Source organism: Ranitomeya imitator, chromosome 1 (genome assembly GCF_032444005.1).
Source record: "Ranitomeya imitator isolate aRanImi1 chromosome 1, aRanImi1.pri, whole genome shotgun sequence".
Classification (NCBI taxonomy): domain Eukaryota; kingdom Metazoa; phylum Chordata; class Amphibia; order Anura; family Dendrobatidae; genus Ranitomeya; species Ranitomeya imitator.
The window spans coordinates 104032939-104056609 of NC_091282.1; the positions used below are offsets into that span (position 1 = coordinate 104032939).

The window sequence follows — 23671 nt, forward strand, 5'->3', positions numbered from 1 at the left end:
CTGGCTACCCATCCACTCCAGAATCCAGTACAAAACTACTACCCTCATCCACAAAGCACTCCATGGCTCAGCACCACCCTACATCTCCTCTCTGGTCTTAGTCTACCACCCTACCCGTGCCCTCCGCTCCGTTAATGACCTCAGGTTAGCATCCTCAATAATCAGAACCTCCCACTCCCGTCTCCAAGACTTTACACGTGCTGCGCCGATTCTTTGGAATGCACTACCTAGGTTAATACGATTAATCCCCAATCCCCACAGTTTTAAGCGTGCCCTAAAAACTCATTTGTTCAGACTGGCCTACCGCCTCAATGCATTAACCTAACGATCCCTGTGTGGCCTATTTTAAAAAAAAAAAAAAAAAAAAACAGGTTCCTCGCATCATGTTCTCATTCACTTTATGCAGTTAATAGCCCTCTGTGTCGTTACTGCTACATACTTAGGCAATTAACTGGTTCATGCAGCTTTACATGAACACCCGAGCCTTACACTATGGCCGGTCCGAATAACTAAAGCAATTGTTACCATCCACCTCTCGTGTCTCCCCTTTTCCTCATAGTTTGTAAGCTTGCGAGCAGGGCCCTCATTCCCCCTGGTATCTGTTTTGAACTGTATTTCTGTTATGCTGTAATGTCTATTGTCTGTACAAGTCCCCTCTATAATTTGTAAAGCGCTGCGGAATATGTTGGCGCTATATAAATAAAAATTATTATTATTATGCAATATGCAACATGGGCTGCGCAATATACAACATGGGCTGTGCAATATACAACATGGGCTGCGCAATATATTGCGTGGGCTGCGCAATATACAAGGTGGTCTGCGCAATGTACTACGTGGGCTGGGCAATATACTACGTGGGCTGCGCAATATACTATATGGGCTGCGCAATATACAACGGGGGCTGCGCAATATACTACGTGGGCTGCACAATATACATCATGGGCTGCGCAATATACTACGTGGGCTGCGCAATGTACACCGTGGGCTGTGCAATGTACTACGTGGGCTGGGCAATATACTACATGGGCTGCGCAATATACTATGTTGACTGCACAATATACAACGTGGGATGCGCAATATACTATGTGGGCTGCGCAATATACTACGTGGGCTGCGCAATATACGTGTACTGCGTGGGCTGCGCAATGTACTGCGTGGGCTGCGCAATGTACTGCGTGGGCTGTACTATACACTACGCATACATATTCTAGAATACCCGATGCGTTAGAATTGGGCCACCATCTAGTGATATATAAAAGTCAAATGCTAATAGCCCATTGTTCTCAATACATTAACTCTTATCGCACTTGAAGAGGATGAAATACGCTTTGCGCCAGGCAGAATCTATATAGAGCTTTTAGAGTTGCCATGCTACATAAGGTATTGATGTCCTAAAGTGGAGACATGTAGTAGTAGACCATATGTGGCTACACAATTTAGAGCTCTTTAAGGATGGGGGCTGGAATAAAAGACTGATTTAATTGAAAAAAATCAGGTTTCTACAGCAGGTGTATTGAAACATTTACATGAGATGTTACACAAAAAAAAATGTACCTAACGACACATGGTTTTAAAATTGTGCTTTGTGTTTTATTGCATTGTGTTTTTTGCACGTGCAATTTTTACGGGAAGAACTACCTAGGGTTGTGGTGCAATTCATGGTAAAACTTCAATGAGCAAACTCATGAACAAAGTAATAGGGAACCTCAAGAATAGGGCCTCTAATATGATTTTTTTTTTGTCTTTGAGCTCACTTGTGTAACTAGAGTCCTATGAGCCACAAAGCCAAATTTGGACCTTTCCCCCAAGGCTCTTCTCCCTTTATTGTGCTGGCTCCCATTTATGCCCATGTTCCCATGTACAATGAATATAACTGAATTCTATATACCATTTACTGGACCATTCACAGAAAATAAATGTTCAGCTCACCTGATGAAAAAAAACTTTGAACTCTGAAGATGTGCACGGACACTGAATCTTAGTTGGAGGGACAATAGAACATAGCACTCAATATCCAAATTTTCCAAGTAAAAAAAGAGCTTTATTGATTCATTAAAAAGATATGAAAAACAGGCAAGGTTAAGTACAGGTTATCCAAAAAATAGCCTACTGTATGTGTTTCGAACTTATAAATATGTTCGGTCCTTCCTTAGACATGGACCATGCTCGTTCATTGAACTCCTATACAAGAACACAATCACTAAAAATCCAGACTTACAATGTACTTCCCTTTAGGCCCAGTAAATGCAGAATTAATGTATGGACTCTGCAGATATACAGATCACTTGACTGGAACAGTAAACCAATCCAGAAGAAAAGATTAGAAAAAAATGAAACAATAAATATGCAGAAATAAATAATGATTGCCCTTAAGAAAAAACGATGAATATGAAACGTCTTTTATAAGCTTCATGAAAACGAAAGGTTGTGTGATGTCATGATGTAGAGAGAAGCAGCAGAATTACTATTAACCTTTTATTACTAGGTAGAAGTAGCAGGGGCGGACACAGACAACTGAAGGCCCCTGTGCAAAAACACAACCTGTAGGTCACCAGGACAATTGTGCACTCTATGACTACAGTGTACTCTAAGGGATCAATGGAGGCTCTGATGGGGAGCAACGCATGTTTTAATGGTTGTGGCTAGGCAGCACAGGCTTCATCTTTGCCTCTGAGACCTACATTGGTCAACGGGCAAACATATCATTCGTGCAACCTGTGTAGCTACATAAGAACTATTGGACTGCAAAGGGCCCATATACTCTTCTTGCACAAAGGGCATCTCCTGTCTACGACCACCAGTGCTGGTCACGGCAATGTGAAATAACACTTTTTACACCAGCAATCAGTGCAATATATTAGGCAGCCAATGAACATTCAGTTCTTGAAGCAAGCGTAAGGATCGGAGAGATGATGGCATGATGACTAGATGAGAGAGGTCAAAAAAATCCCACCGAAAAGGATAACTAAGCTGCTGAGTTCCCCAGATCTGAATCCAACAGGGTATCTGTGTGATGTGCTAGAAGTAAAAAGCAAAACATAAGCTTAATTGAGTTTTTAGTATGATTGAGTTACTATAGCAGCATCAATGTGCTCTTTTAAAAAATACAACCCTTCAAAGTATGCTACTCCAGTAGGGATCATGGCTACAGGTGAGAGCGGCCTCCAATTACATGGCCCACAGCATTAGAAACTAGCACATGCAATGGAGACTGCTGATGGATTGCCCTGGTTACATACCCCTCCATCATGTTCTAGAACCAGAGAGTGGTACTGTGAGAGGGCAACTCTTTCGAAAATGGACAAGGGTGCATTATGAATAATTGTGTTATATTTGTAACTCAATAAAATGAATCCTTGGTGCACAATACTGTCCTTTTTATGACAGAGAAGCTTTTAGGCTCCAGCTCAGCAAGAAGATTTTCATGCCAGTTTTCACATGGTGCAAGTCTCTTAATGAGTCAGGAGCATCTGATAAGATTGGCGTAAGATTTCTGGAATAAGGAATGTCACAGCTCATCATGAAATAGACAACCTGTGGCATCATGCTACCACAATGCCCCTGTCAAGCCCCACATCCATCCAATTTGGTGCAGCTAGGTGAAACTGGCATGAAAATGCTAAGTGTCTGAAAATTTGGGGGCAAAAATTTTGTAACTTTTCAAAGCAGATTATAACAAAATTCTAGTCTAATCACATTGATGTATGGACTAAAGTGTTACTGTAAAGTTTCCACCATCACTGTCCATATGTATGATTAATGAGCACACATGTGAGGGAGAGCCAGGGCCGTAGTCGTGGCTGAGAGTATGTGCTTTAAGGCGTCCTGGTCCCCGTCACATGAATATAATGTTCCTTCTGCGGTACACCTTCTGCTTCACCTTCTGCCCTGTCAGAGTCTCATCAGGCTCGCTGAAGTTTTGCAGCTGGCGTTGTTGCATATAAAGACACAGAGTCCATTTCAAACTTATAACGTAAAACTTTATTTTCCTTGGTTTGCAGCACATCCTTTTCAGATACAGCATCAGCATAGAGTTTCTTACAGTCCACATTCTCTACTTTCCCTGCACTTCCTTCTACGGTCCTCAGTACGTGCCCCGCTCGTACCGCCTCTTGCCGTAACGCAGAGTCCTCCCTGTCCAGACTCACTGCACTTCGGGGTTCCCTCGTCCGTTTTGCCCCGGATCTGAGGGCATCAGCCCATGCGATAAACTGCCACATGATGAGCGACCTGCGTCCCCATACCGTATAGGACCTCTCCTCTCGCTTCTGCTCCACACTGCTGTCACACACTGAACTTCTGGCCCTCTTTGGCCCTGGATGGCTGGTCTACTCTCTTATAATGTTACGGAGCTACTGGGTAGCTCGGGCTCTAAGGCCTACCCAAGCTGTTCAGGCTCCCTAGGCCCTCTGACTCTAACTAGGAAACTGCTCCTGCCTTACCCCAGTAAACTCCTCCTATAATAAACTATTTATAGTGTATCCATCTTGTGGCCCAACTAAGGTACTACACTGTCCCTATATGATTATGGAAAAACACTATGCATAATAGTACTAAACATTCATATAACAGTAGAAGACCCAATATAAATAGTAAAATGAAATTATCAGCAACTGGGATTTACTTAAAGGTGTAGAGGTATATACGAGTCTTTGTGATCACCTTACTTTCCCACTTGCTTTAACAATGATCGTCCCTGACCATTCACATATCAAACTTTATTAATCACAACATAATACTCCTCGCAGGGAGGCAATTGAGGTAGTAAAACACTGGCTCTACATGAGCAAAGTCTTTTAGGGGTCCCTTTTTATTGAAGAGGTACCTGGCGCACAGTCCTCCAGTAAGCACCTACATTTTATTTAACTCCGGTCCTGTCCACATGACTCAAACGTATTAACAATATCATGACCCATCCTTTGGGTCCACAGTCGCTGGGGGAGGATTCCCCCCTTCCTTTGAGCAGGGCACCCCCCTCTGTCAGTATTTGCGCTGTCTGTCCCATAAACAGTCTGTTGCCACAGCCACACACATAGTCCATGACACAGATCAAGGGTCCATGCCTCTGCAAGGGCTTAGTCCTGCCATCCAGCAAGAAGGGCGCCGCGCAACAAAAACTAAAACAACTCAACAGTCTCTTCTGGCCATACTAGCCGCATTTCTCCTGACCCTGGGAGTATTCCAGGGCTGCTCTATCCCCCGGGGATGCAAAACAGTCCTGCAATCCACTTATTTTTCTTCAACGCTATATGGTGCAACGAGCACTAACATTCTGTTTAACAAAAAAGTTTTCTATAGTTCAACAGTATGCATCCCGTGCCGCTTTATCAGACTGGTTCCATGCCCGCGTTCAGGCTGAAGAGGACTCTGCAGCTGCAGAGTCTGAAGGCTGCCAGAATGCTGTAGAGGCAGCATGGGGCTGGGAGATAGATGAGGCGCAGGGAACCGACTGCACCTGATTCGGGCTCGCATATCGTTCTGGGCCGTCATCATCGGAACACAGAGCCACTGCCACTGCCAAATAGCCCCTGGGGCAGTCTTCACTATAGAAGGAGGCCCAGTCCCCTTCCCCTAGGGGTCTCCCAAACTTCACAGAGGTGACCTTCACATACACCTTGTCATTTGTGCCTTGCTCCCGGATAAAGCCGTACCGCTGTTCAACTCTGGTATAGACTAAATGCCCGCAAGTGTGACACCCGGCCATAACGCCCTATCCGTGTCTGCGCAATTCTGCCCAAATTTCCTTTTCCCACTGCTTCTTTCCCTCTACGATTCCTGCAATCCAGGCAGACTGTCCAGGGGTTGGAAACGGGCCCTCCACTGCCTGATGAAAATGTGAAGTGCCCAGCACCAAGCCTGCACCGGATGTGGTCCTCACCTCTCGAACTTGACGGACAATGGATAGATCAAACGGCAACGGATCACTATACGGAGGGTTGATTACCAAAACAGGGAGCCGAGGGACAGTCAGGTCTGGGGGAGTAGAAGGCCGCGGCTGGAACCAGCCTTCCAGGATCAAGGGTCGAGGTTCACTCACTGCAATTGATCTCAGTGGTCCAGCCACACCCATCATGCGACTGTTGGATCCTTCTGTGGATGCTGCTGCTCACTCCGGCTCCTGATGACGAAGTCCCGGCCCGGCCTTCACTTCTGGTTCAGGCTCCTCGGGGCCGTCGCTGGTTCCGGTCCCCGTCGATGCTGAGGAACTGGCTCTGGGTAAAGAAGTTTTGGTTCCCGCAAATGGCATTTCGGCTTGGCCCTCTCTCCCAGCACGGGCTCCTTCAGAGTGGTCGCTGTTTCCGGCTCCCGTTGGTGACATGGCTCCTGGCGTCAGCGTTCCTGCTCTGGATGACATCGTAGCAGCCGCCAGTGGCTACATTCATATAACAGTAGAAGACACCATATAAATAGTAAAACGAAATTATCAGCAACTGGGACGTACTTAAAGGGGTAGCAGCGTATACCAGTATTTGTCACCCCTTTACACACACATAAAACATGACTACTAAGTCATGCATGGTCTACTATTCTATTAATTCTATGTATTTTAGAAGACCTGATATCTCTCCATGAATTTATACTCCAGGCAGTTGCACAGCATATGTGGAATTAAAAGATCATGGATTAACAGTGTTTAAGCAATTACAGTCAAGAGCTGCATCTGAATACTTATATGTAATGAAGAACAATGATAAAGCACTTATGGTGTACCTACCAGACAATGTCGTGTAAAACATGAAATTCATGAAATGTGCATTAATTAAATTAAGCCTCTGGATAAGAAGAGGTTCACTATGGTAAGCTAGGAAATAAAATGCATATTATGCCTAGTAATTAGACAAATATGCAACAATGTTATTAAATTGTAATTACACCTCATAAATTAAATGAAACAGGCAATTAACCCATCCTATAAGAAAAAGTCTTATCCAGCTTATTACTGCGATGATGGAGACCTATAGGAGAGGAAGAGGACATTGGTTGTGTGGCGAATTGGCACTGGTACAGGTGGATTATCCCTCTTAGTTCCAAAATTTGGGACCAAATTAAATTAGCAATTATCGAGGTGAAGGAATAATCTAACACTTCAGTATTTCCTATAGAATGTGACTTTGCTGGTTGTGTCTTCTTATAGCCATGAGCTAAGAAAATCACTATATATGTAGTGCAAACATTGCAAACAGACCTATCTTCAGACTATTGCTATTTACAAAGTGTGTACTGAGAGGAGTCTTACCTCTTCTTGTGCTGACTTCTCTGGTCCATGAATTGAAATCAAAACCTTGTCAGCAAGGACGGACATACTATTTTTGAAATTTATGCAGACACATAGAGGCCCAAAAGGTAAGGGGGCCTGTTACCACACCCAAAGTAGGTTGAATTGTGTATTATAATGAGCTATTGGACTGCAAGGGGCCCATATATATTTTTCTTGCACAGGAGCTCTCTCCTGTCTATGTCCACTACTTCTTGCAAGGAATATGTTTATAATGGCACGATTGATTCTGATCCAATTCTTGCCTCTATTTATGTGGCTCTGCATTTCTACTATATAAGAGTTTGACAGAGGGAGGTCCCTCTGTCAGCCCATGGACACCCCAACAGCACAATGGCAACAAGGAGGCCTAACAATGGCTTCGTTGTCGCCATGTACCCCAATTAATCAGAGCCGGGGCAGGACCTGATAGACTGTCAGTCAAACACTGACATGGTAGATAATGCAGATAGATAATGCACTTCAACTGTGAGAGACAGACTCTAAAAATAAAAAAACAGAAAATCACATTGTATGATATTTAAATAACTGGATTTAATTTTATTACATGAAATAAGTATTTGATCACCTACCAACCAGCAACAATTCTGGCTCTCACAGATCTTTTAGTTGGTCTTTAAGAAGTCCTCCTACCATGCACTCATTACCTGTATTAATTGCACCTGTTTGAGCTCATAACCTGCATAAGAGACACCTGTCCGCACACTCAATCAATAACACTCCAACCTCTCCACCATGTCCAAGACGAAGGAGCTGTCTAAAGACACCAGGAACAAAACTGTAGACCTGCACAAGGATGGGATAGACTACTGGACAAAAGGCAAGAAGCTTGGTGAGACGGCAACAACTGTTGGCACAATTATTAGAAAATTGTAGAAATACAAGTTGACTGTCAATCTTCCTTGGTCTGGGATTCCATGCAATATCTTGCCTCATCAGGCAAATATGATTGTGAGAAAGGTCAGGAATCAGTCCAGAACTACATGGGAGGTCCTGGTCAATAGCCTGAAGAGAGCTGGGACCACAGTCTCAAGCATTACCATTAGTTAGTAACACACTATGCCATCATGGATTAAAGCAAGGTCTCCCTGTTTATGCAAGCACATGTCCAGACCTATTTGAAGTTCGCCAATGACCATTTGGATGATCCAGAGAAGTCATGGGAAAAGGTCATATGATCAGATGAAACCAAAATAGAACTTATTAGTATCAACTCCTCTCGTCTCTCTCGTTCCTCTCGTGGAGGAAGAAGAAGAATGAGTGCAATCCCAAGAACACCATCCCAACCGTGCTTTTCTGCAAAGGGGACAGGCTAACTGCATCGTATTAAAGGAAGGATTGATGAGGTCATGTTTCACGAGATTTTGGCCATCAACCTCCTTTCCTCAGTAAGAGCATTAAAGATGGGTTACGGCTTGGTCTTCCAGCATGACAATGACCGGAAACACACGGCCAGGGCAAGTAAGGCTACTTTCACACTTCAGTCTTTTGTCCTCCGTCGCAATCCGTCGTTATTGGCAAAAAACAGATCCTGCAAATGTGCTTGCAGGATGCGTTTTTTGCCCATAGACTTGTATTAGCGACAGATTGCGACGGATGGGCACACGTCGCATCCGTCGTGCGATGGATCCATCGTGCTTTGCCGGACGCAACGCACAAAAAAAGTTCAATGTAACTTTTTTTGTGCGACGCGGCCGAAACTCCGCCACCTCCTCCCCGGACTGTAGAATGGGCAGCGGATGCGTTGAAAAACTGCATCCGCTAACCACGTCTTGCAGTTATTTCACAACGACCGTCGGGACGTCGGCCCGACGCATTGCGACGGACCCGTACCGATGGAAGTGTGAAAGTAGTCTAAGGCGTGGCTTTGTAAGAAGCATTTCAAGGTTCGGGAGTGTTCTAGCCAGTCTCCAGTCCTGAAACCAATAGAAAATCTTTGGAGGGAGTTGAAACTCAATGTTGCCCAGCGACAGCCCTGAAACCTGAAAAATCCATAGAAGATCTGAGAAGTGAGCCAAAATACCTGCTGCAGTGTGTGCAAACTTGGTCAAGAACTACAGGAAACATCTGACCTCTAATTGCAAACAAGGGTTTCTGTACCAAATATTAAGTTCTGTTTTTCTGTTGTAACAAATACTTATTTATGCAATAAAATGCAAATTATTTATCTAAAAATCAAACAATCTGACTGTCACGGTGCTACCGCGACAGAGAGGTTCCAGAGAACCGCAGCGCTCTGGGCCTCGTTCACACACAGTGAACAGAAGCTCTTCACCTGTATTCTTACCTGGCTGCTTTGTGCCAGCAGTGCAGGAGTTAACCTTATTGATGAGTTGCTGAGAGCTGGGTCTCTCTCAGCTGAAGTGGATTTTGTAATCTGATCCTCTATATAGACCCAGTCCTGACTTCAGCTATTGTCAGTGATTAGTTCTACTGCCTGGCTTGGAGGTTGAAGGAGCGTAGTGTTGGTGTTGGAGGTTTATTTACAGAGATTGGTGTCTGCTGTTTTGGTTGCATGTTAAACCTGTTTTCCTTCCTAGTTTATTCCATCTCTTCCCTTCTCTGTGTTTCCTCTGTGGTTGTATGAGCATTTTGTGAGTTTGAGACTTTTAGTTACCTTGTCTGTATACCCTGTTATTTGTTGTATTATTACACTGGTGCAGTCCACCTCCTTTGGGGAGCCACTCATAGGGCCTGCACAGGAGACAGGGATATGCTGGCGGCTCGGGCCTCCCAACCATCATAGGTACCCCCGAGATAAGGTAAAGCCAGGGCCCCATTAAAGTGGTAGGGACAGGTGCGGGTCCCAGTCCTGCGTCCTGACTTTCTGGATTTTTTTTAAAGATTTTGTCTATCACAGTTGAAGTGTACAGACCTCTTCATTTTCTTGTAGGTGGGAAAGCTTGCAAAATCGACAGTGCAACGAGTACCTTATTTTTCAGATTATAAGAAGCATTTTTTTTCTGAAAATTTTGGGGGAAATAGGGGATAATTCAAATATACAATACCAGCTGGGGTTGAGCAGGATCCCAGGGTCACTGCTAGCTGAGGTAGGAGTAGGGCAATGCTGTGGGTCTCAGGCTGGGAGGAGGGGGAATTCGGAGGTGCAATGCTGTGGGTGTTTGGCGCGATGGCTCCGCTGACATTTTGTTAAAGCCTGGAGTCCCTGCACTTCCATGGTTTACATTGCGGTGGACTCCGTGAAAATGGCTGGCGGGGGGCGGCGCATGTGCAGATGAAGATCTTGGGATTACGGTAGATTAAATCTTGGCGCCAAGATTGCCATCTGCACATGCGCTGCCCCGGCGGCCATTTTCGATGCTTCACAGAAGACGCGAGGTCCCGTTCGTTGCCATGATGACCCGGGTTACTAGAGCTAGAAAAGTTGCTTAATCATGCTCAGTGGATGATCAGCAACTTTGTCAGTGCAGAGCTGACAGTTTGCATAGCACAGTGATGCTGCTGCATCCCCATGCTATACAAGCAATCATCCTGCAAAAAAAAATGATAGTGCCATAGTGGTAAAAAGTAAAAAAAAAAAAAAAGTAAAAGCCTTTTTTAAAAATAATTTTAAAAATATTAAATTAAAAAAAATCAAAATATTGTATCTATAAATAAATATTTGTATGAAAAAGAATACGAACTATAAAAGCACACATATTTGGTATTACCGTGTCCGCAACAACCCAACCTATAAAACTATCCCACTAGTTAACTGCTTTAGTAAGCAAAATAAAAAAGGCAAAAAACAATGCTTTATCATCATACCGTTGAACAAAAAGTGGAATAAAGCGATCAAAAAGATGAACATAAATAAACATGGCACCGCTGAAAACATCATCTTATCCAAGCAAAATACCAGCTGCCATACAGCTCATCAGCAAAAAATAAAATATTTATAGCTCTCAGAATAAAGCCATGCAAAAATAATTATTTTTTCAATAAAATAGTTTTTATTGTGTAAAAGCACCAAAACATAAAAAAAAATAAATGTGGTATCGCTGAATTGTACTGACCCGAAGAATACAACTGCCTTATCAATTTTACCCCATATGGAACGACATAACCCCTGAATTGCTTTCCTGAATTGCTGGGTTTTTTTTGTTTATTCTGCCTGCCAAAAATCAGAATAGAAAGCGATCAAAAAATGTCATGTGCCCGAAAATGGTACCAATAAAGAGACTTTTCCCGCAAAAAACAAACCCTCATATGACTCTGTGGGCCAAAATATGGAAAATTATAGCTCTCAAAATATGGTGATGCAAAACTATTTATTGCAATAAAAAGCATCTTTTAGCGTGTGACAGCAGTCAAACATAAAAACCCAATATAAATCTGGTATCGCTGTAATTGCACTGACAGGGAAAATATAGTAATCTAATCACTTAAGCAGCAGGAGGAATGGGAATAAAAAAATAAATAAAACCAATTCTTCACCTGTTGTTGATTTTTTTCATTCTGCCTCCCAAAGATAGATGTAAGGCTCGGCTCACATTTATCCTGCACTCTGCGCTGAGCGCTTTCACCGGGGGTTCCAATGTAAATCTCTGAAATACATGATTCAGATGGAACCTTTGGCAAAAGATTCCCTATAATGAGGCAGATTGAGGCACTGTGGATGCCGTCTGACCTGTGATCCGGTGGTGTCCGTCATTTTAGGATTGCATATAAGTGCCGTCAGCCACAGTTTTGTACACTTCTGAAAAGAACGACACAGCTGAACAGAGGCCAGATGGAGTCGAGAGTAAAGGTACCTTCACACATAACGATTTCGTTAACGATTTTGTTGCAACGTCACGCTTTTTGTGACGTAGCAACGATCCCGCTAACGATCTCGTTATGTGTGACAGCGACTAACGATCAGGCCCCTGCTGGGAGATCGTTGGTCGCTGGGGAATGATCAGGACCTTTTTTTGGTCGCTGATCACCCGCTGTCATCGCTGGATCGGCGTGTGTGATGCCGATCCAGCGATGTGTTCACTGGTAACCAGGGTAAATATCGGGTTACTAAGCACAGGGCCGCGCTTAGTAACCCGATATTTACCCAGGTTACCATTGCAAAAGTTAAAAAAAACACCTGTGGTGTCAATATGATCACTACACCCCTAGATGAATTAATTGAGAGGTGTAATTTGTAAAATGGGGTCACTTATGGGGGTTCTGCTGCTCGGGAACTTCATGGGCTCTACCAGTGGGTCATGGCACCTGCAAACCATAACAGTAAAATATGGCACTTGTTGCTTTCTGAGCTTTGCACTGTGCCTGAAAAATATTTCCCGATTACATGTAGGGTATTGGTGCACTCAGGAAAATACGGACCTCAGTTTATTGTGCAAAAAAATCCTATTAGTCTAGAAAAATTAAAAACATGGGGCTAAAACAACATTTTTGGTAAAAATGTAATTCATTTTGTCTTCGCGGCTCAATGATATAAAATTCTGTGAGGCACATGTGGTGTCAATATGATCACTGCACCTCTAGATGAATTCATATGGGAGTGTAGTTTGTAAAATGAGTTCACATATAGGGGGTTTCTGTTGTTCTGGCCCTCAGGGGGTCTGCCAACGTGACATGGCACCCTCAAACCACTGCAGCAAAATCTGAACTCCAATATTGCGCCTCTTCCCTTCTGAGCTTTGCACTGTGCCTCAAAATCAATATTCCCCACGTATAGGGTATTGGCGTACTCAGGAGAAATGGCAAAACAAATTGTATGGTTCAATTTCTCCTGTTACCCTTATGAAAATGAAAAATTGGTGAACAAAATGACATTTTTGATGGGAAAATCCATTTTTTTTTATTTTCACGGCTCAATGTTATAAACTTCTGTGAAGCACCTGGGGGTTCAAGGAGCTCACCATGCATCTAAATACATTCCATCTAGTTTCCAAAATTAGGTCACTTCTGGAGGTTTCCATTGTTTAGGCACATCAGGGGCTCTCCAAATGGGACATGACGCCACTTGTTCCAGCAAATTTGATTCCAGGAAATTTTACATTCAAAAAATGAAATGACGCTCCTTCCCTTCCGAGCCCTGCCATGTGCCCAAAACAGTAGTTTACTCCCTCATATGGGGTAACGGAGTACTCAGGAGAAATTTCATATCAAATTGTATGGTACAATTTCTCTTATTACTCTTATGAAAATGCAACATTTGAAGCTAAAACATATCTGTGGGGAAAATTAGATTTTTTTTATTTTCATGGCTCAACGTTATAAACTTCTGTGAAGCAGGGTTCAATGTGCTCACCACACATCCAGATAAGTTCCCTGTGGGGTCTAGTTTCCAAAATGGTGTCACTTGTGGCGGATTTTCACTGTTTAGGCACATCAGAGGTTCTCCAAATGCAACATGGCATCCTCCAATTGTTCCAGCAAATTTTGCATTCAAATGGCGCTCCTTCCCTTTCGAGCTCTGCCGTGCACCTAAACTGTGGTTTCGTCCCTCATATGCGGTATCAGCATGCTCAGGAGAAATTGCATAACAAATTTTGGGGTCCATTTTTTCCTGTTACTCTTGTCAAAATAAAAAAATTTGGATCTGAAGTAATTTTTTTTGTGGAAAAAAATTAAATGTTCATTTTTTTCTCACATTCCCAAAATTCCTTTGAAGCACCTGAAGGGTTAATAAACTTATTGAATATGGTTTTGAGCTCCTTGAGGGGTGTAGTTTTTAGAATGGTGTCACTTTTGGGTATCTTCTATCATATAGACCACTCAAAGTGATGTGGTCCCTAAAAAAAATGATTTTGGAAATTTTGTTGGAAAAATTAAAAATCGCAGGTCAAATTTTAACCCTTATAACTTCCTAACAAAAAGACATTTTGGTTCCAAAATTGTGCTGATGTAAAGTAGACATGTGGCAAATGTTGCTTATTAACTATTTTGTTGAAACATATCTCTTTGATTTAAGGGCATTAAAATTCAAAGTTGGAAAATTGCAACATTTTCTCCAAATTTCCATTTTTTTCACAAATAAATGCATGTCATACTGAACATGCTAGCCACCTTAGGGAGAGACCCAAGTTGGGCTAAATGTAGCGGGATGAAAGAGACCGAAAAGCCCTCTACTTAAAGGAAATACATAGTGGATGCGTTCCTGAAACGGAAAGTACTTGCAAGCAGCATAATACAAAGAATAGCAGGTTTACCCAGAATCCTTTGCAGTAGGCGGAGCTATGCAAATCATCTCTTTCCACCCCTGTCTAATCCACAGCGCTTGGAATCGCCAAGCGTGCAATGCTGCGGATTAGTTTCTAAATTTACACAGCCAACCAATTCCTACCTGTGGACACGTGTTTCGGGCTTTAGGCCCTCATCAGCACAGGGCTGGAATTGGTTGGCTGTATCTAATCCGTAGCATTGCACGCTTGGCGATTCCAAGCGCTGTGGATTAGACAGGGGTGGAAAGAGATGATTTGCATAGCTCCGCCTACTGCAAAGGATTCTGGGTAAACCTGCTATTCTTTGTATTATGCTGCTTGCAAGTACTTTCCGTTTCAGGAACGCATCCACTATGTCATACTGAACAAATTTTTACCACTAACATGAAGTACAATATGTCACGAAAAACATGTTCAGAATCACCGGGATTCCTTGAAGGGTTCCAGAGTTATTACCTCATAAAGTGACAGAGGTCAGAATTGTAAAAATTTACCTGAAAAACGATGAAGGCAGTAGCAGGTGAGTATTAGACAGGGGAAATAACAGCGGTGAAAAAAAAAATGCTGGCGGGGTGCTTTAAAAGTAACTTTAATTGTGGGACAACTCTCTTTAAGGGTGTCTGTTTTGGGGTCTGTATTTGTGTAAGTATAGACCCAGATAAATACACACCCTATAAGCAAATTCAGACCTTAGGTCACACGTAAGGCTACTTTCACACTAGCGTCGGGCTCGGCCCGTTGCAGTGCGTCGGGCCGAGGTTATCGACGCTAGCAGTGAATGCGACGCACAACGGGGGCAGCGGATGCATTTTTCCAGCGCATCCACTGCCCCATTGTGAGGTGCGGGGAGGAGTTCCGGCCGCGCATGCGCGGTCGGAAATGGCGGACCATCGGAAGCAAAAAACGTTACATGTAACGTTTTTTGCTCCCGGCGGTTCGCCACAACACGGCGCAACCGTCGCATGACGGTTGCGACGTGTGTCAATGCGTCGCAATGCGTCGCTAATGTTAGTCTATGGGGCAAGAACTCATCCTGCAGACAACTTTGCAGGATGCGTTTTTCCCCTAAACGACACATTGCGACGTATTGAAAAAAACGCTAGTGTGAAAGTAGCCTTAGACTACATACCCTGAACCAATACTGACCCAGTCTCCTAAATAAAAAGTAACTTCAAACCAGATCCCAAAAGTTAAAATCACACCTCAGAGCAGCTGCCCTAAACAAATGTAAAAAGACGGCTGAGGTAGTACAGACCCGAGTCTGTCAACTAATACAGACATCCTTACCCCCTGAATATAGTATATACAATGCAAAAGATAAAGTTTGTCAGTTCCTCCTAACAAAGTAAAAGAAATGGACAATTTCAAATGTGCTGTAACTGCAATGCAAAGGCAAATAAATGTGAATGATGCAGCAGCACTTTATAAGCACCAATATATACTGTATGCAAACATGTAACATTGTTTTTGATTTTTAGAATGCATTACTGGACTTATACATTTTAGTTTTAATCAAACTGTGTAAGTGCATCTGGCGCAACAGAACAACATTTACAAATATGAATTCAATAACAGACTCTGAAAATAAACATTAAAGGGACTCTGTCACCTGAATTTGGAGGGAACAATCTTCAGCCACAGGGGCGGGGTTTTTGGGTGTTTTATTCACCCTTTCCTTACCCGCTGGCTGCATGCTGGCTGCAGTATTGGATTGAAGTTCATTCTCTGTCCTCCATAGTACATGCCTGCACATGGCAATCTTGCCTTGCGCAGGCGTGTACTATGGAGGACAGAGAATGAACTTCAATACAATATTGCAGCCAGCATGCAGCCAGCGGGTAAGGAAAGGGTGAATCAAACACCCAAAAACCCCGCCTCCATGGCTGAAGATTGTTCCCTCCAAATTCAGGTGACAGAGTCCCTTAAACCTTAAATCGGACTCATTAAATAAAATAAATAGACCCACACCAGACTCCCTAAACTTATACAGAATCCAGATAAGACTTGCTAAACAAATACAGAACCCAAACAGAAAAACTTAAATAAGTACAGACCCCCATACTAGAATCCTAAACTAATACTTAGTCCAGATGAGACTTAATAAACAAATACAGAAACAGAAGAGAGCCCACTAAATAAGTACAAAACACAAGACCAGACTGATAAACTAATACAGAATCCAGATAAAGAGCCCAGATAAGACTTGTTAAACAAATACAGAACCAAAACAGAACCTGCTGAATAAGTACAAAACCCAGACACATAAATTAATTCAGAGTCCAGATTAGACTGGCTAAGCAAATGCATAACATATTAAAGAAGTACAGATGCAAGACCAGACCCCTAAATTAAGACAGAGCCCAGATAGAACTTCCTAAGCAAATCTAAAACTAGAATGTATTAAAGTATAAACCCCATTATTTATTGCTAAATAAATACAGAACCAGAACAGAACACACTAAATAAGTTCACACCCCAGATCAAACGTACAGACCCCAGACCAGACCCCTAAACTAATACAGAGCGCGACTTGCCAATCAAATATAAAACCAGAAGAGAACCCAGAAAAAGGTACAGATGCCTCAGCTAATACAGAGCTCAGATAACATTTTCTAAACAAACATTGAAGCAGAAAAAAGCCCAGAACAGATGTACAGACCCCTAAATTAATACAAGCCCGACTTGCCAAACAAATATAGAACCAGAAGAGAACCCAATAAAAAAGTGCACACCCCAGGCCAAACCCTTAAGCTGATACAGAGCCCGGATAACATTTGCTAAACAAACATTGAACCAGAAAAGACCCCAGAACAGACGTACAGACCTCAGACCAGACCCCTAAACTAATACCAAATCCAGATAAGATTTTTAAACAAATACAGAACCAGAACAGAATCTCCCGAATAAGCACACGCCCCAAACTAGACCCATAAGCTAATACACTAGGCTCGGCACTGCAAACACCTATGTTCTTGCAGCTTTGTGTTCTTTCATTCCTGGGCACAGATTTATTTAAGAATTTTGGCCCTGCGACTGGCATCATGACATTGTCTGCGGGAGTGGAGGGCTGGATGGTGGGAACGGCCTAGGAGCAAAGGAGACTGCAGGACACAAAAAGGTCTCTAGGAGGTCTCTCTTTTTCCATGAGAATTGGACAGTGTAAATTTAATGACAGCTCTGTTGCATTTAGATAACGTAGGATAACGCCACCAAAGACACAGGTACAGCTTTGTATGTATTTCTCATGCCACTGCCTGGTCTCTTTGAGAGAATTTGTACTCTCTCACTTTCTGGAGATTCAACTTCTATATTGTCCTATACGGATGTCCCAAAGCACACATACCCCTATGCAGTATACAGACCATACAGGAGAGGGTTGCTCACAATTTAGCCACTCACAGGCACCTTATTAAACAAAAAAAATATTGACCACATTTTTAATAAACTAAACACATTTCTCTTCTACAACCTTGCCATATATCTAATTAATTAAACTAACATCGAATACATGAAACGTTCCCTTTACATCCCATGAATTTATTCCTTTGTGTAGAAAACTGAAAATTATAGTGACCTTAATTAACATTAGTCTCAAAATGACAGTTTGCAGAAGTAAAATATCATTACACACAAAATGCTCACGGTGCCCTTAGTATTGATATAAGAAGGTTGTACAGGAGATATATGACGTGCGCTGTTCTTTCTATTTTGGAGTGTTATAATTACAATGTGGAAATAAACAGGTTATGATGAGATTTTTATTTTTCCATTGTGGTTGGATAATTATCGCTTTGTGTTTTTGTTTTTCCTTCTAAAACTTTTTCAACATTAAATTGACACATTTACTAATTCATTAGCACATGTCCACGCAGACAAAGGGAACATAATAGTCGATTACCTACATATGCCTAACAAAAACAGAACATAATAGCCTTTGCAAGGGAAAACTAAATACTGTGCTTTACGAAAATATTCAGCTCCCTGGAACTTTTCAACCTTTTCCCACATATCATGCTTCAAACATAAAGATGCCAAATGTAAATTTTTGGTGAAGAATCAACAAGAAGTGGAACACAGTTGTGAAGTTGAATGAAATTTCTTGGTTATTTAAAATTTTTGTGGAAATTCAAAAACTGAAAAGTGGCACGTGCAATATTATTCGGCCCCATTACTTTCAGTGCAGCAAACTCACTCCAGAAGTTCATTGTGGATCTCTGAATGATCCAATGTTGTCCTAAATGCCTAATGATGATAAATATAATCCACCGGTGTGTAATCAAGTCTCCGTATAAATGCACCTGCTCTGTGATAGCCTCAGGGTTCTGTTTGAAGCACAGAGAGCATCATGAAGACCAAGGAACACAATAGACAGGTCCGTGATACTGTTGTGGAGAAGTTTAAAGCCAGATTTGGATACAAAATGATTTCCAAAACTTTAAACACCCCAAGGAGCACTGTGCAAGTGATCATTGAAATGGAAGGAGTATCATACCACTGCAAATCTACCAAGACCCGGCCGTCCCTCTAAACTTTCATCTCAAACAAGGAGAAGATTGATCAGAGATGCAGCCAAGAGGCCCATGATCACTCTGGATGAACTGCAGAGGTCTACAGCTGAGGTGGGACAGTCTGTCCATAGGACAACAATCAGTCGTACAATGCCCAAATCTGGCCTTTATGGAAGAGTGGCAAGAAGAAAGCCATTTCTCAAAGATATCCATAAAAAGTGTAATTTAAAGTTTGCAACAAGCCCCCTGGGAGACACACCAAACATGTGGAAGACGGTGCTCTGCACAGATGAAACCAAAATCGAACTTTTTGGCAACAATGCCAAACGATATGCTTGGTGTAAAGGCAACAAAGCTCATCTACGTGAACACAACATCCCCACTGTCAAATGTGGTGGCAGCATCATGGTTTGGGCCTGCTTTTCTTCAGCAGGGACAGGGAAGATGGTTAAAATTGATGGGAAGATGGATGGAGCCAAATACAGGACCATTCTTGAAGAAAACCTGTTGGGAGTCTGCAAAAGACCTGAGACTGGGACGGAGATTTGTCTTCCAACAAGACAATGTTCCCAAACATAAAGCAAAATCTACAATGGAATGGTTCACAAATAAATGTATCCAGGTGTTAGAATGGCCAAGTCAAAGTCCTGACCTCAATCCAATTGAGAATCTGTGGAAAGAGCTGTAAACTGCTGTTCACAAACGATCTCCATCAAACCTCACTGAGCTCGAGCTGTTTGCCAAGGAAGAATGGGCAAGAATTTCAGTCTCTCAATGTACAAAACTGATAGAGACATACCCCAAGCTGTAATCGCAGCGAAAGGTGGCGCAACAAAGTATATTAAAGGTGCAGAATAGTATTGCACGCCCCACTTTTCAGTTTTGGAATTTCCACAAAAATGTAAAATAACCAATAAATTTCGTTCAACTTCACAATTGTGTTCCACTTGTTGATTCTTCACCAAAAATTTACATTTGGTATCTTTTACAGTATTCTAGTAATTCGTATGTAAGTTCCCAACCCCTCCTGCATAGCATAAAAAATACCTTTTATTATACCCCCATAAAGTGCGGTCAAGTTCAATGGGTGTTGCTGGTCTTGCTTTGGCACCTCCTTTCATATCACAATTGCCATCCTCCCACCTGCTTCATGTGGATGCCAGGACCTACATCATCCACACAATGTCCCCCAATCATGATCCTGTGCAGACACACTTCTCTCTGCTCCACTGAGAGTAAAGTACTGTAACGCGCATGCGCCGGGAAAGGCCAAAGAGGACTAATCACCCGTAATCAAAGCGGAGCATGCACATTACATCACTTTACTCTGCCCTCAAGAGGTCATGAATAATGTGGGGAGGACAGTTTCTGCACATTTTTATTCCATGGACATCCCCTTTTATTAATTTATTAATCAATACAGGGAACCTGTCAGCACATTTTTGTTATGTAAGACACTGATTTCAGCAGTATGTCACTCATTAGGTTGTGCACTGTTGTTTGAGTACAATGAGTGTTTTCTCAGTATGAGATTAACACTACAGGATTAAAGCTCCTGTGCACCTGGGTCCAACCACGCCTTCACCACTGATCAGCAGCTGACTGTATAGCTCTGCTATATGCTGCATCTAAAAACTCTGATTGTGTCACAACTGCAGCACCCAGTAAGTTAAGTTACACATCGTTGGATACATACAGGGTCTCTTTCTCTACATTATGCTGCGCTCAGATTAGGTACCAAAACCATGGTGACACATTCACTTTAATACGTTTCATGTCCCAAGTAGTTGATGCCTTCCCTATAATTTGCTTTCTTTATAATTCAGACTCGACAATAAAATCATTTTTACATACTGATTAGATGTGTTTGAAAAGTAAAAGCGTGTTAATTCACGAATGTGAAATATCTACATAACAATGTACAATTTTAAGTTAATACAGATGTTATTTTTTTCAGACAATCTGAAGAAAAAAGCAAAATCAGGATGCTCCGCTACTACTATGAATTCTACAAATGACATCCTCTGTGAGACTGATGGCACCGTGCAAGAGAAATTGGCTGAAGTTACAAATAATACCACCAAACTATAGCCTGACGGTCACCTGCTTATATTTTTTTAGTTTTATAAAAGGGATACAAAATGAATCACTAAATAAATGTGTTCTGTAAGGCTACGTTCACATTAGCGTTTCCCGACGCTGCGTCGGGAAACGCAGCGGCGACGCACGCGTCATGCGCCCCTATGTTTAACATGGGGGACGCATGCGTTTTTCGCGTTGCGTTTTCCGACACGTGCGTCGTTTTTGACGCTAGCGTCGGACACAAGAAAATGCAACAAGTTGCATTTTTCTTGCGTCCGATTTTCGTCAAAAAACGACGCACGCGTCGCAAAACGCAGCGTTTTTGCGTGCGTTTGCACGCGTTTTTGCGTGCGTCGTGCGTTGCGTCGCCGACGCAGCGGCGCGCAACGCTAATGTTAACGTAGCCTAAGTAATGTAAGTAATGGATGGTGTGTTTGGGTACACCATTATTAAGTATAGAAACAATCTCAGAAATTAAAAGAAAGCTATTTGGGGCAAAATGAAAACTAAAATTTTCCTTTCAGTACTGCTACACACTAACAGAGGTCAATAGTTGGCCGACTATGTCTACTGCTTAATCTTTGGTAAAATAAAATGAAAACTACTTATTTTCTTAGTTTTTCCAGATTCCCTCTATCTGTATTTGTAAGGACTCAAGAATACAAAGCTTAACTGGAGACATAGTTATAGGTATAGCAGAGATGGCAGTGAACCCTGCCCTGGTCCATGAGGAGGACAAGAGAGCCTTCAGCTACATTACATGCCAGCATTATACTGCCACATGTACAGTAGGTTGGGAACACTCTTATAGATTTTACTTTGGGACCCAATAGCAATACGTTCTGCCTCTGAGGCTGATGACAGCTTTTGATGGTCACTTTCCTGCTGCAATTTCCTTTGTACTTCATTATAAATCCTACTGATGACATAATTTTACTGGACCTTCATTTTAATATACACATAATAGGTGTCACGGGTATACTGTGACAAAGTGGGGTCAGATGATTACAGCATCTGGTGACAAATACACCTGCGGTTGTGAGAACAGCTTCACAGTCCTATTAGCAGTTCTGACTTTCCTTGTTCTGTCTCTGCAAGGGTTATATGGTTTAATGGGACTCCTGGAGTTCTGTCTTATATGACCTATTCTGAGTTTGTTACTCCCACAGGTTTAAGAACCCTCCTCCTTGCTTCTTTCTATGCCAGTGATAGCTTACCATTTCCTGGTATGGAGTTGAAGGAGAGATCAGATTTAGGAGCAAGCAGTTGGAGTTCTTTTCAGGAGATTTCTGCATAGATTTGGTTTGTGTGTGTTTCTCCTAATCCTCTTCCCTTTTTGATTGTTCCCCCTACTCCTCTCTTGATTTTCTCTCAGTCATTTTGTGAGTGTATTTGTATGATGTTGGTTTTCCATTATCCTTGTCTATTTTCCACTGTCTGTCAGGTTTGTGTTTGTGAAGAACATGTTGGAATTTAAGTCATGCCCAACAACTGTATCATATCATACTACAATCCTCCTTCAATATGTGTAGCTGTAACAGATCACCTGACTCCGCAGGTGTTCCAGCCTTCTCAGCTTCAAAGAAACAATTCACACCCCCACCAGCTTAGCTAGTATCCAAACTCCTACAAAAACAACTCTTGCGGAGCCCATGTGGTGTAATTTTGTTCAGACAGCTAGGATTTCATAAAGAGAATACAATCTTATTGTACATCCTAGCCACACATCAGTTACATTTTCAAAATATCTGGAATTGGCCGAATGCCTTCCAGGGCCTTGATCCATTCTAGCACCCCAGGGTGGGGAGTTATGTAGAACAGCTAGTAGTAGCCAGGTAGCAAAGCTCTGTTTGGTATTAACGCATAGCAGAGGCCTGGATGGATCCGATTATGCCAAAACCGCATCCCTAGGACCGTCCATTAAGGAGTTATGACCCATCTTAATTTTTGGAGTGTTTAGCTGCTAGATGCAAGGGGAGTGGATTTAGGTCCATTCAAGGGGGCAGAAGGGGAGTGACCCCCAGGGCTTAAATGCTTGTGTAAAGAATGGCATATTGCTTCTCACTGGGGAGGTTGCAACGACATATTGTGTGGGGAGAAGTCAAGGAACAGAGGGAACCACAAGCATCCCATGTGGCAGCCCCTCCCTCACAAACCAAGCCTATCATCTGACTGGTAACTGACTCTTGTATTCTGCATACTTTTGTACTACAACTATTTGTATTTGCATATCTGACCACTGTATATGTATAACCATTGTGCATATAGTGTTTTGTCATGTGTGCCCTTAAGTTGATTAAATACATAACTTAATCTTGGGCTGCTCTTTTATCTTGACCCAGGAATCCACACATCCATGTTCTCGGCTTTAACTTTCCATGTAACCGAGGCTGGTTTCTCGCCTGATAAAATTCCTTACCTTAAATGGACCGGGCTTAAATCTAACAAGGAACTGGTGGCAGTCCAACCGGGCTGGCAGTGCTCTGTTTGACTGGTGCTAGTGAAAGGGGCCTCTTAGCCTGTCAGAGTTGTGAGCAAGTGTGGTGCCACATGAGCGACTGTGTGGGCCACCCCCCTCACTCATTGTGCCTCCCTGGGCCCATGTGGACAAGGGGTTTCTGCATACAACTGTGCCAAGC

The 23671-nt window shown here is 42.6% G+C and overlaps 1 protein-coding gene across 1 annotated transcript in view; it reads left to right on the plus strand.

Moving 5' to 3' along the window:
- SHISAL2B (shisa like 2B) overlaps positions 1-23343 on the plus strand; it is a 173140-nt gene extending 149797 nt beyond the window's left edge. Inside the window, exon 3 of the mRNA XM_069749362.1 lies at positions 20908-23343. Coding sequence (XP_069605463.1) covers positions 20908-21041 — 134 coding nt within the window. The 3' untranslated portion in view covers positions 21042-23343. The remainder of the gene's footprint in view (positions 1-20907) is intronic.
- The last annotated feature ends 328 nt before the right edge of the window (positions 23344-23671 follow it).